Below are 15,055 nucleotides of genomic sequence, written 5' to 3' on the forward strand. Positions count from 1 at the left end.
AATGTGCAAGCTTACCTTAAAAAAATATCTATCTTTTTTTAGCGTAACTTACAGTCCAACAGAACTTTCAGTTTAAATCCGCTTTATAAATTCCGCATAATAAATTCTAGACACACCAAAACAAAAGGTCTGCATAGTCCTAGACACCAATAAAAGATTCTCAAGGTCAGGGAGATGTATAAATATTTATTAGGGGGTATAGCAGAGTCAATTAAGAACTCAGGAAAAACACCCCTCTTACCCTGTCATTAGTTAAATCAGGGGACGAATTATAGTGCAGAATGAAAGTGTTCATATTCTTGCATAACTTTGATCATGACTTGTTCTCTTTAGGATACCTACAAACCTTAGGCCAGTCATTCTCAACCTTTTTACTACACAGGAATCTATAAAATAATTTTTAGGCCTCGAGGAATCCCTGCTAAAACCAATTTGTTACAGGGCCATTTGGAAAAACGCCCCTTATACTGGTAGTCAGTGGGAAGAATGCACTCCTTAAGGAAGTGGTCAGAGTGCCACCCATGCAGCTAAAAATGGTGCCATGCTGCTGGCTCTACCAAATGCCGTTCATCCTGAAACTGTGCAGGCACCATCAAATAGGAGGTCCTTTTAAAAAGGAGGAACCCTGGTTGAAAAAGGCTACATGAGACAATAGTTGGCCATGTATGAGCTTGTTAAACTTTTGCCATACGAATGTGAAAATAGTATGAAAAATTACTTATAGATAAACATTAAAATAACTCCTAATATTCGCTCACATTAAGAGCACCTTAGATCTACAGAAACACTGCAGAGTTCAGACGTTTGTTACCTCTCCACTCAACCAACATCCAAATAAGCCACACCTCTCATATATTCTATAGCAGGGGTCTCCAAACATTTCAGTAGGATTGCCACATTGTGTGTTTTACAATTATTTGCAGGACAAAAACCCCCATAAATTCCCACTTACAACAGAGTAACTTGTACATCAGGGCCCAATTAGATCAGAGTCCTCCCTTACATTTGTGTCCCCGATATGGTTCGCTGTCACATCAGGGTCCATTAGATTCCCTTTTATTTTAGGGTCTTCATCAGAATCCCCTTTACATCAGGAACCCCATTAGCACCCCCCAATTAGAGTCCCCTATCACATCAGAAGCACCCCTTACATTGGGATCCTAATTATATCCCCCTTTCATTAGGGTCCCAATAAGAGTCCCCCTAGAGTCTGAGTGGGGGTTGGAGACGGTTGATGCATAGACCACAGGCAGCCCCTTTCCGACCTTACATAGTTAGTCAGGTTGAAAAAAGACACAAGTCTATCCAGTTCAACCACAAAAAACAAAATAAAAAAACACAGTAAAATCCTATACACCCAACTCCATACCCACAGTTGATCCAGAGGAAGGCAAAAAACCCCAGCGGAGCATGATCCAATTTGCTACAGCAGGGGAAAAGTGTTTCTAAAGTTAAAAACTTTTTTTATCTAAATGCACTCCTTAATTAAGGTAAAAAAAAAGTTTACCACTTGTTTTGACCTCCCTAGCACCTACCTGAGTCCTCAGTCGATCCAGCGCTATGCCCGGCTGCATTTCCTCTCTCCCCTCTCATAGGAGACCCATCAAAAGCAGGAGCCATCAGTTCCAGCTGCTGTGAGTTAAACTCTAAACAGAGAGCAGGGGACGGGACTGAGCCGCACTGTGTGTGTCTTTTTGGGGCATGCGCGGGACAGAAGAGAAGAGCATTGGTGGGGGGGGGGGGGGGACTCCCAAAGAGGAGGTAAGGGACCATTCTATTCAATACCATTGCACAGAGCAGGTAAGTATAACATGTTTATTATTTTTAATTGAAAAAAAATAGTTTTTACAACCACTTTAGTTTTCAATCTGTGCACACTAAGGTTATACTGAATTCTGGATAAAATCCTGTAGTGGGCCGAATGTGACCTGCGGGTCATAGTTTGTAGACCCCTGTTCTAGAGTAACATACATTGCTCAAGTCTGTTGCCATTTCCTCTTTGTGGTTTCAATTTTATTTTTTGTTTCAACAGCATCCGCTTGGGAATTCACTAACAATGCAACAACAGATGATGGAGAAGACCTTTTTATCAAAGTTAGCTGATGCAAATTCAGTGGAATGAGGTTGGTGTATCTCACACAGCACTTATGTATTTCAGAATATGGCTTCTTGCTTAAAAGTCTGGCAATATAGTATGCAAAAAGTGTTTCAAGTGGATTTTTATTTTTGTTTCACTTTTTTTTTTATTGTGAAGAAAAAGTAGAGTGTAAAAAAACACTTCCTGGAGAAACTGCTTGTCTGGGATCACCCTAGTGTTGGTCACATAAAAACTTAGGCATTTGTCATATGATCCCAGTTGAAGAAGCAGATCAACAAGTCGAAACATTGATCCTCACTTCAATAAAGTCCATACTACCTAATGCATTTTAACACCTTTACAACAGCAACATGCATATATGCAACAGCAGGCGGTTGGGCCTTAGCGCCCAGCCTCTGCTTATATGCATCATATATGTGTCATATATGCGTCAGTGTCTTGTTCTGGCACGCACACTATTGGTGTCCTCAGAACTATGGATCATAGTTCTGAGGACTTCCGACAGCTCACGTTCAACTAACTAGCTCATATCACCGACAGCTCACGTTCAACTATCAACAATTGGTACGATAGGACAATCTCCCGATGACATCAGCACTGTACAACCACAGTGCTGCATGATCAGGAGGCTGACCTTCCAGTTCCAGCCCCCACACCAGATTAATTGAGCGAGCAACACCACAGGGTATATAAAGCAGCATTCCCTCCATGAATTATTACTAACCCTCTTGTTATTCTTTATCAAGCTCCACAACATCACCATCATCCAAACACATGAACTTTAAGCAAATCCTTGCCATATCTATTTTTATAAAATTTTGTTCTTAGGCATCCTGCAAGAGCATATTACATATATAGTAACAGCAGACGGATAAAACATATTTAGGTAAAGAAGGCTTTACTGGGTTTAAAGTGATGCAAATGTTCTTACACATACAACTTTTTAATAAATAGGTTAAATAAAAGAGTAAAAAGATGGAAAATTATTTGGGACGCCAGTCATCAGTCAGATCAAGAAAAGAGTCACTGCTTGTTAAAAAAAAATATTGAAAATTGCACATTACTCTTTATTATAGGTTTGGAAGAAGTGGGGAGTGATTAGAACCCCTATTGTTGTATTGCTGTTTGGGGGCCTTGTTAGAGAGGTTTACCCTGACTGTCCCAACAAAAATGGTTTGACCAGAAATTAAGGAACAGCATCACAGACATCAATAAAAAAAAATTTATGCAAAAATAGTTTTGGCTGGACATACACTTTAAGTAACCCATTAGCAGGGTATACGGTATAATATTGAACATATACTTAGAGGTGTATTTATAAAATAAATTGCACAGCTGTTCGATCATCGAAACTGCATGTAAATTCGTTCTGTGCGATTGGGGCAAAATCAAATGTTCTCTGGCTAGATTCTCTGCCATGTGTGATATATGACAATATGGCCACTAGATAGCGCTGACTATCACAGGAATTAAGTATGCTCCTCAGCACCATCTAATGGTTATAATGCAGCATTTTCCACATTCATACAGTTGAACTGCAGAGAATATAGATGGAGAACATTCAATTTTGCCCCATTTGTACCGAATGAATTTACATGCAGGTTTGAGGGACAAACTGCTGTGATTTTTTATTTTAATAAATACACTCTTTTAGTTAGGTCAATTAGCACTGTTCACTGTGGATTACACTTTATAGCATATTTCTGGAATGCAGTGGTGAAAAATAATGATATAATGTCTTTTGGCACTAGGCACAATCCCTCCGTGCATTGCATTCTCTGTAGTAGTCAAATGAAGCTTAGTGTAATAGCTTTTTCCATGGGAAGCAGGGACTAAACTTTACAGCTAACTTTTCTCAGGAAAATGATATGTTACTGTACAATTTACATCTAATATAATTTAGACTTCACTTAGCCTCAGCTGAAACCAGACAGACGATTATTTCAAGTATATTGCATGATGATATTGTATATAAGCTGTGATACACTAAGATAAACAGTAACCAGTCTGTGATATCAAACAGATTATAGTGGTAACAGTTCAGACAGCTTGCCTGCATTACAATGCACTAGAAGAAATAAATGAATGACAGCATGGAATAAAGTGCATACAGCAGACTCAACAAACACACTAGAGCATATCCAGAGATAGGCAATAGGGTACAGCTGGCATGTTCCTTTATTGTCAGGTGAGCAATGAGTAGGAATTTGAAGCCATTTCGCTGGAGGAGTTCACCTGAGCTGAAGTAATATTGTATACTCCTAGGAAAGAAAATACAAACATTAGGGTTTACATAGATATCAAATACATTATAAATACTTATGTTCAGGACTCACATGCCATGTGGGGTGTAACACATCATAACACATTATATAGCGGTTTGTCTACTGATACAGTATGTAAATTTGTGCTAGAAATCAAATGTTCTCAGGCTATATTTTCCAGAATTCAAAAAATACTACATTGTAGTCACTAGGTGGAGCTGAGGAGCATACATATTTCTTAGAATAGTTGGCACCATCTAGTGGCCATAATGAGGTATTTTCCGCACTCACAAATTCAAACTGCATAGAATATAGTCTGAAAACATAAATTTGCACGCAGCTTTGATGGATGAATAGCGATACAAATTTTTAATAAATACACCCCTGTAAGTCTACTAAGTATTGATCTAAAGTGTAGATTTTGAAGCATTGGCAATCATTTTTTAAAGTATAACTAAAGGCTATTTTTTTTTGTTTAAAGCGGTGTCCACAATTTTTTTTTTTTTAAAGTCATCAGCTACAAATACTGCAGCTGCTGATTTTTCAAATATGGACACTTACCTGTCCAGGGCGCCCACGATGTTGGCACCCGAAGCCGATCTGTCCCTCGGCTCTCGGGTGCTGCCACCGCCATCTTTTGTTAGGGAATCAGGAAGTGACTTCCTAGTTCCCCACGATCTGAATGGTCCCTGCTGTCTTCTGGGACCTGTGTGTCTCCGAGAAAACAGCAGGGGGACAGAGGACGTAGCGTAGATATCCACGAACATCTATGCCCGCAAGTGGAAGCAAATACCTGTATTAGACAGGTATCTGCTCCCCCTCCCCCTGAAAGGTGCCAAATGTGACACCGGAGGGGGGGAGGATTCCGAAATGCGGAAGTACCTTTTTTTTGGTTGAACTCCCCATTAAGATAGAGTTGAGATGGATTAGAACACCTGTTTTTATTTCTTCCCATGTGTACCCAGCATTAGGGCTTACATACATTTAAAGGATAAGTCCACCCTAACACTAAAATCCCTGCATCCACAATCTAACACTAACCTATCTAACCCTGTAAAAAATAAATCGGTATACAAATCTTTTGTTTTAAGCCGATCTGACCTGGTCCCACGCTGTGTGGGTGAGTGCAGAGGACACAGCCAACAACGGAAGCCCCATATTAAGTCTATGGGTGACATCACTCCCCATTCATTTCACAGCAGTTGTTGGCTGTGTCCTCTGCAGAGATTCCCCCACTGGAGAACGGACTGGATCGGCTTAAAAAAAAGGTATGTATACTGATTTCTTCTTTACATGGTTAGATAGGTTAGTGTTATATTGTAAATGTTTGCAGATGTAGGGATTTTAGTGTTAGGGTTGACTTATCCTTTAATTAGAATTGTAGTGAGTTTTAAAGGGGTTGTAAAGGTTTTTTTTTTTTTCACCTTAATGCATCCTATGCATTAAGGTGGAAAAAAAACTGGCAATGACGCCCCCAGCCCCCCGGATTTATTTACCTAAGCCCCGAAACTCTGTGGGCTCGTTCCCACAACTGTTTCCCCCAGCTTGAGTCGGCTCATCATTGGATATTGATAGCAGCGCAGCCATTGGCTCGCGCTGCTGTCAATCATATCCAATGAAGCGTGTCGGCGGGGGCGGTGCCAAGTGATACAGTGAGCGGTTATAGCCGCTGGCTGTATCATGGAAGCATGCCCGCAAGAGCTTTCCACCATGCTTGCTCGCTCGCACGAAGGTGGAAAGTTCTTGCAGGGGGGAGCCAAGACAACCGCTGAGGGACCCCAGAATACCAGGTTTGGGGCCACTCTGTGCAAAACGAGCTGCAGAGTGGAGGTAAGTATAACATGTTTGTTATTTTAAAAAAAAAAATTAAAAATTCTCTTTAGTGATCCTTTAAGGCCATCTAGTTTGTTCACATTGTAAATAAACTTTATAGTGTCATTCGGAATCAATGACAGTGCATCACAACGCAGCAATGCAATGCCTTTATGTGTGCTATGTTAAAGCATTAAAGGTTTGTTCATACTAGCCCGCAATGATTTAGTGTTGGGCTGCAGTTCTGTGTGGCAGGGGGCAGTGCAATGGGCATTTTATCACATTACATTTTTTTTTACTTTATGTGAAGTGCACAAAGTGACACTTCAACTGCACAGCATTGCACTTGTTGGGTGACATGCAGGGCCATCCAGAGAGGTCCGATATTATGCAAACATGTTGCATAATATCACACAACTCTGTAATGCAGACAAACATTGGGTTCTTGTGTGAACATAACACCTATTGCACATTGTGCACAGGCTTTAAAACAAGCAAAAAAGCATAGGTGTGTCCTCTTCAGCGCTCACTGGTTCCACCTGCTGATGTCCACTTCACCAGAGGTTGGTGGGAAGAACCACTGAGTGGGGGGACACAGGAGATAACCATTACTGGAACAACAAAGGAACCCCCTTAAATGGGACAGTACTGGGCAGACTATTGGATGAAAACTGATGGAGGATTCCACCATATTTTGACCACTCTTTACCATCAAGGATTACCAATCATTTGTATACAGACAGAATTGTAAGTATCGTATTTTCACCACATTATGTTTATGTTAAATGTGTGTGTGTGTGTGTGTGTGTGTGTGTGTGTGTGTGTGTGTGTGTGTACTGTATGTACATATATGTTTATCTATACATATGTTTGGAAATTTTCACCCAATTATGTTCGTGCTGTCCATATACATTTTCTTTATCTTTGGCAGCTAAAAGTTCCCCCTTTTTCTGATTGAAGAATTGGTGACAGTCCTTATGGTCCTGATCTGGTTGACCCCAGTGGGCTTGTGAGTTTCTTTTGGGCCCCTGCGGGCATAGTGAACACCTCCTCCTTTTTTTCTTCCCCCTCCCTTCACACAACAACTACAGTGGGAATCCCTTAGCCAAGACAGCAGCAAGTCTTTTTGTGCCATGTTTTAATTAAAGTGTTTTTAATCGTGTCATATACAAAAAGGGTCAGTGTCATTTGTACAGCAATGAATGATTTATTATTATTTGTGATACACTAGCTAATGTATTTATTGTACAATAATTACACTGTGAATGTCTGTACCCCTTGAAAAAGAATCCAAAGGATTTGTCATTCGAAATGCGTTGGGTATTTCTGTCTCCTATGGTACAAAAACCCACGTGGACAGAACCAACAGCCATTCCTTCTATGTAACCTTGCTATATGGTATATATATATATATATATATATATATATATATATATATATATATATACATATATATATATATATATATATATATATATATATATATATATATATCAACCGCACCAACGCTTTTAGCTTCCTTTGTCTAATTTTGTATAAATAAAGTTTTGTTACTTTTGTAAATACAGTTTTTATACTTCATATTTCAACTGTCTGCCCAGTACTGTCCCATTAAATGGGGTTCCTTTGTTGTTCTATATCATTTATGGATGTGGGCACAATTTACATACTCCAGTAATTAGCAATTGTATTATAAAACATTACTGGAAGAGACCGTTTTCGTTGGCATAATATTTATAGTCTTTTTGCTGGAAAATGCACCTTTCCTTGTTGTCTGTCCAGTTTCCAAACCACTCCACCACCTCCCTTTTTGCAGGTGTCTCCTTTAGCTAACCGGCTGTGTCCATTCAGTTCCAATTCACACTGGTTTACAGTAACATTGGGAGCTGTTTGTGCACACATTGTCATGTTTCTCATATTTGGAAGGCTATTCTTTCAATAGGCTGCGATACGTGTGACAAATGCAGCATAGAAGCTCAGGCACCTTTTTGAGCATTGAGTGTCTCGTGTTTGTGCAACATCACAAACTCTGTATCCAGCTACAAATCACCAGAGAAAATAAGAAGAGTGGTTTGTAGCCACTACTAATCTCTGCTACAAAGTTACTAATGCAACATGTCCCTAAGGCTTTGTTCACACGTACGGCCGGTTTCCATTAGAAATCATGGGGTCCCATACTACCTGCCTTAAACCCCTCCCCTTATTAACTAGGAAAGGGCCAACACGTTAGTCTGAACCTAGGGTTGGACCAAACTTTGGCTGTTTGGACGCCCAGGATGAAGCTGACATATACTGTAGAGGGGTGTATGACAGTGAATGGATGGATGACACTGTGCTGAATGACACTGGTACTAATTTACACTGCTTCTGGCTGTGATCAGGAAGTTGGCTGCTAACTGTAGCCAACGTTTATATACTGTGTGATGCGGTTTTTGGTCCATACAAACTTGCGGTACAGAGCCCCAGGTCTCATTGGCTCTTTTCCTTATTTTTGTGAACTGCACTGTCCAATGGACAATGTACAGTGTTTGTGCCCACCACGGGAAGACACAAGAGCACGTTTTAAAACATCATACCACCCTGGAAAGTGTGCCGTCCACCCATTCAATTACAATGGGTTGTCAGCCACAAGAACGCACCAGAGAACAATATTCTTTACATAAGAACAAAGGTAAGTCCAATATAGACGTCACTATGCCCTAATGGAGACAGTATTGATGGGGGCCTTGGTGCTCTAGTTTTCTCTGTCTTTTGTTTACTTACCCTTTTTAGCAAACAAATTGATACCCTTTTTTGCTGCAATGGGATCTGAAGAACTGAGATTGGAAGTCTGTAAAAAAAGAAAAGACAAAAAATTAGCATGTGACATAGACACAGTTTTACATTCTTTGGATGTCACAGATAATATTGTTAGAACTAGTAACAGGTTGTTTACAAAAACCAATCAAATACTCACTTTCACACTCCCATTTTGCAGCTGGAAACATGAAAGGGAGAATCTGATTGGTTGTTCAGCACCACACTTTTTCCCAGCACGCCTATAAATACAGCTCATTGAATCTTTACCACATATTAAAAACTAGAATATGTGGATTGTATTTTATTGTACTCCTATTCAGGATCATGGTGTCACTGGACAGCTTTAGTCCAATAGTAATGGGTAGAACCCAAACATTTGAGTTCCTGGCAATGTGCTGTGATTTTGGAAGTGTTATGCCGCCTACACACGGTCGGAATTTCCGATGGAAAAAGTCAGATGGGAGCTTTTCATCGGATATTCCAACCGTGTGTATGCCCAATCGGATTTTTTCCGTCGGACATTCCGATGGACTTAGATAGAGAACATGTTCTCTATTTTTTCCGTCGGAAATTCCGATGGACTTAGAGAACATGTTCTCTATTTTTCAGATGGAAAAAATTCCTATTGGAAAATCCATTCATCTGTATGGAATTCCGACGGGGAAAAAAACATCCATGCTTGGAAACAATTCGACGCATGCTCGGAAGCATTGAACTTAATTTTTCTCGGTTCGTCATAGTGTTGTACATCACCGCGTCTTGACGGTCGGAATTTGGTGAGACTGTGCGTCTCCAAGACATCTTGAGCGGAATTCCGTCAGAAAAACCATCCGAGTTTATTCTGACGGGAAAACCGGTCGTGTGTACAGGGCATTATAGGTAGACAGATGCCCATACAAAATGAATCTGTATTAAACTGTAACAAACATGACTCCCTACCTTTGTCTGCTGTGAAGACCATCTGGAGATGGAGAACCTGCTGAACAAGGCATCCCGTACCTGGAATGTAGAAGAGCAAATCAAACGTGAGTTCTTCCTGAGGATTATGCTGTTCTATTAAAACAATAGCTACATGATATTCTTAGAACTTACCTTTTTATCCATCAAACATCCAAACAGCAAAATAAATAAGCCCTGAAATAAAACACAAAGATATTAACCACTGCTTTACAATATTGTTCTTGGAGCATTTTAAAGGCAATGTTAAGGCAATGTTAAATCTGTGTGTATATATAGATATACACACACACACACACACACACACATACACATCCGGGGGACCTAAAAAGGAGCCACAGTTTGCCACAGTTTGCAAAGCAAACTTCTTTACTGTGTGTCCAGTTGAGGTGGCTCACCACACCAAAATATACTGAATTACTGGAACTCAAATTACACAGACTGCTGAATGATCAGAGGATTTATAAAAAAATAAACAACTGTGACAAACATTTACTTTGGTCTATTCTGACCGTATTATGCCTAACATAATGATTTCCTATTATTGTCAGCTCCATCTAGTGGCCATAATGCATATTTTCTAATTGAGGTATTTCAGGAAAAATACCAGATTATGACATAAAATTAGAAGCTAACTATAATGAAATTTCAACAAAGACAAAACTGGTTAATTTATTCAATTTTACTGATATTAATCTGCTCATTCCTAACTGAGATAATCACATATATTTACAAGAAACATTTTCAAAAAGCATATCACTTACCTGAAGTGAATTCAATGCTGCAAAAATTCCATGGATTACAACTGATGAGGTCGACATAGTCCCGATGCCAAATCCCCAGGTCAGGCCGAGTAACGGTGTTAGGATGAGTATACATTTTGTGATATGGTTTAAGGTGCTCTTTTCCTCTTTTTTAGGTCTATCCCCTACTGAAGGTCTGAGAACCTTAATAATTACCACCAGCAAGGTGATAAAATTCACTAATAAAATGGTTAAAGCTGGTAATACAAATGCAAGGAATGCTTTGCTTTCCATCATATTTAGCCAACATTTTTTGGGATGCAGGTAGACGTTTTGAGACTGAGTGACTGCCACAGTGATCACTGCAATAATAACAGGGCATCCATATCCCAGAAAAAATGAAATTCCCATCATGGTTGTCTTGCTCAGATCATGGAAGACACACATTAGGCGGTAGAACAGTATCAGTCCCATTGTTAACATCCAGAAGAAGACACAAAGATAAAAGAGATGCGCAAAAAATGTTGCCGCTACACAGGCTTTAAATGCATCTGTCGTATTCATAGCTGCACCAATGATGAACCAGATATCAGCCATTAACAGTGTGACTGCAATGTTCATGATACAGACATGGCGCAGGTAGGAGGTCTTGTTCTTGGTGACAGACTTCCAGATCATAGCTTCAATTATGATACAGACCACTAGGCTGAGCATTGAGATACCCACACCAATGTATGTAATATAAGATAATATTATCTCAGCCTCTGGTGAAAGGTCACTTGTTGACATGAGAATAGAAAAGGATGTCAAGTGATCGCAAATACAGTGCACGGTGCCATTGGTTGTCATGCTACGTAGCTGGCAGCCGGTGTCGTCCCAACCTTGTTTATCGAAGTTCCACCATACACAGCTGGCATTTGTCAGTGAGGAATTACTTATTTTAAAATCCATCCCAATCTTGAATTCGGAGTAGCTGCGTGACAAAACTGTCGTCATGACAAGACCATTCACAGTCGAATTGGAAGTAGAGTTTTGAGGGTCACCTAAGATATCTTTTAAAGTAGCATAGGCAACACTCACAACCCTTGTATCTTTCGGAATTTTGTCCAGGATTGTTTTGTTAATTACAATGTTGCCCGTTAAATTGTTCACGTCATTGAAATCAAAACTGGCATCATAATTATTTGACAAGCTGCTTGCTACACTGCCAATTAACTGGACGTTTTTCTTAGTTATATTAATTCTAGCGTCGTTGAACTCCAGCTTTGCTGCAAATGACTCTACTGAATGTAACAGAGATGAACTTTCACTTGTTTTATTCTGAACCCTGTTCCAAGTGGCTGTCGTTGAATTGTCCACAACAATGCTGACAGAGTTTAGGAAATCCTGTAAAGAAAATCAAAATGATTTAGGAAAAATAGATAGATTTATACTAAAAGATTCTGAATTAGTAGATGGTGAACTCTTTGTGAAGAAAGGCATAGGTAGGAGGATGAAGTTATATTACAAAATCTAGAGTCTGCTATGCTATGATGGGTCTCTCTTACTCTGTCTATGGTTTAATCATTTTTGCTAGACAAATGAAACAGAGGTGTTTTACTTTCAGATGGTCTGCCATTATTTCATTTAAGACAAGTACAAAGTAGATTCAGGCTTCTGGGAAGGCTTATTTCTGAAGGAATAAAGCGATGATAACATTAGACAGAAAGGAGAATATCCAAGAAAGAGTGATTCTAAGATTGTTGTACATAATGAAATTTCTGTAGGATAAAAGAGGAAATCACAGGTACAATAGAATGTCATTTATTTTAAGAAAAATTTAGGCAAAAATATATGTCCTCAAGGACTCAAGGACTTAGTGTTCAAATCTTTCCAATAAGAGAGATTACCAGTGACTAAGTGGGAGAAGAATTTATAGAATTGTTCAAGAAATATAACAACTGTGCTGGTGGAGCTTTATGGGCAACAACTTAATATTGTAAAAAAGGAACATATTATTGCCATATTACGGAATCACTAATGCTGTTTAAGCAAACTGCCATTTATGAAAGAAAAGAGAAGGAGATCTGTAACACCATTGAAGAACTAAACAGAGAAATATTGGTGGGAAAAGCAGGTGAACTTGAAAGAAACAGGAATGCATATGTTGGAAGGGGACCAGTAACTACAAAGAACACAAACAACATTATATAGGAGGACATGCCACACATGAAGAGAGTGAAATTGGAGGGGGACACATTTATTTAAAGAAGTGGCATCACAAAGGAAAGGCAAACAGGACAAATAGGGCACTGAGGGTGCAATAAAGAGGAAAAACCGGGTGTTGGAAGAAGGTAATAACAAATTGGCACCAGTGGTTTCTGTATTTGCACATGAGAGCGATATCACATATAAGGGCAGTGAGCCAAAAATACAGCCAAGAAGTAGAGGGAGATAAAGAAGGAGTACAGCTTGCATGAAGTATGAGAGCCAAGGGATCAGCAGGATTGACTGAGAAAGTAAGTATATAAATAAAATCATGCAACCATTTATGACATTTTAACCATTATATGTTAAAGATACAGCTCACCTCCTAACATTACTAGACAATATACAGTAACTATACCAGAAGGCAAAATACTGAGGACATTGGATATTGAAACTTTGTATTCCTTAATTCCTCATGGCAGGGATGGAGAAAGTTTTAACCACTAGCTCTATGGATGAAAGACACAGTTTTGTGATGGATTTGCAGCGGCTCCTCCTGACCATTGACAAATTTATTTTCAATAATGGCAGCAATTGCCAAGCCCAGGAGCATGAAATGTGATCTGCTGTATGCAAAAAAATAATAATCTAGAATGGGAAAGGCACCTGTTCAAGGATGTCACCTTGTCGATGTACCTGTCCAGGATTCTTTCCTCGTACAGGTATATCAATGATGTGCTTATTCTATGTAGAGGGGAAATGGAGGTAATTGTTGATTTTGCCAAGGCATTTGGAAATAATAATTTGAATGTGATATTCACCAATAGCTGCAATATTGCTAGTGTTACTTTCTTGGCCCTTACTATCAAGTACTATGTTCAAGGTGTAGGAGAGCTAAGGGATTGGCAGGATTGATTAAAAAAGTAAGTATGTCAATAAAATCTTTCAACTATTTGTGACATCTTAACCATTGTATATTAGAGATACAGCTCACCTAAATTTACTAGACAATATTACTGTACCAGAGGGCACAAAAATGATAACATTAGGTATTGTATTCCTTGATTCTTCATAATTTAGGCCTGACAGTGATGGAGAAAATGTTACCTACTAGATCTATGGATAAAACCAATGGATACTAGTTTTGTGGTGGACTTGCAGATGTTCCAATGTTCAATAGTGCAAGATCCAGGGAAGCGCCTTCAAAAAGATTGAAGGAACATCTTTGAGAGGTGTGGTTATTTGGAAAAAAGGGGTGGAGATAAGGGCCGTCTAATGTGAGCCACCCTCACTGCGCGTAGCTGGAGAATAAATGTGAACACTGGTGATATTTATAAAATAAATGAATAAATTAATAAATATACAAGAGCTGCTGCTTTAAAAATTATAGAATCCAAAATAGTTAATATGCAAATACAGTGATACCTATTATAAATAAGGTGCCAAATGTGATATTAAACAGCGCTCAGAAAAATAAGTGAAAATGTAAATCAACAAATATAATATTGGTACAGTGACATAGTGAAAAATAAATAAATAATCCACCCTCTAAGTGAGTCAATATATAAGTGTCCAAAAATCCGTGCAAAAATTGCATCAAAAAATACGAAGCAAGGTAAAACTCCAAGGTAACAGCCATATGCAAATAAGAAAAAGAAGAAGCTCTCTTTTTCTTATTTGCATATGGCTGTTACCTTGGAGTTTTCTTTTTGCTTCGGATCTCCATCTGTTTAACTGAATGCTCCACTCTATATGAAAAGAAGGAGTTCTATCAACTAAACTGAGGGGGTCAGTTAACAAGCCTGTGTGCCTAAACACGAAAGTGTCAGGCCATTTGTTGCGGTGAGTTTGCATTTCTGATGGGTGGTGGAAGCACGCAGTCACTGTGGTGTGGTGAAAGCACTTATTGAAGATCGGGAAGGATTTTTTCTTTTCCTTTGTGAACTATTTATGAACTATTTATATATATTTTTTTGTTCACTTAGGCAGTTTATGGACTTTATTTGCCAACCTGGTATTTTTTGATGCAATTTTTGCACGGATTTTTGGACACTTATATATTGACTCACTTAGAGGGTGGATTATTTATTTATTTTTCACTATGTCACTGTACCAATATTATATTTGTTGATTTACATTTTCACTTATTTTTCTGAGCGCTGTTTAATATCACATTTGGCACCTTATTTATAATA

General features: G+C 38.9%; 1 protein-coding gene across 2 annotated transcripts in view; it reads right to left on the bottom strand.

Annotated features, from left to right (window-relative positions):
- Positions 1-1,801: 1,801 nt before the first annotated feature.
- The window catches only part of LOC120936255 (adhesion G protein-coupled receptor F5-like), a 285,594-nt gene continuing 272,340 nt past the window's right edge, over positions 1,802-15,055 (bottom strand). For both annotated transcript variants that reach the window (XM_040348474.1, XM_040348473.1), the window contains exons 17-21: positions 10,695-12,059; positions 10,066-10,107; positions 9,913-9,972; positions 8,938-9,004; positions 1,802-4,359 (exon numbers count right to left, since the gene is read on the bottom strand). In XM_040348474.1, the coding sequence (XP_040204408.1) occupies positions 4,283-4,359; positions 8,938-9,004; positions 9,913-9,972; positions 10,066-10,107; positions 10,695-12,059 (1,611 nt within the window). In that variant the 3' untranslated portion in view covers positions 1,802-4,282. The remainder of the gene's footprint in view (positions 4,360-8,937; positions 9,005-9,912; positions 9,973-10,065; positions 10,108-10,694; positions 12,060-15,055) is intronic.

Source organism: Rana temporaria, chromosome 4 (genome assembly GCF_905171775.1).
Source record: "Rana temporaria chromosome 4, aRanTem1.1, whole genome shotgun sequence".
Classification (NCBI taxonomy): Eukaryota; Metazoa; Chordata; class Amphibia; order Anura; family Ranidae; genus Rana; species Rana temporaria.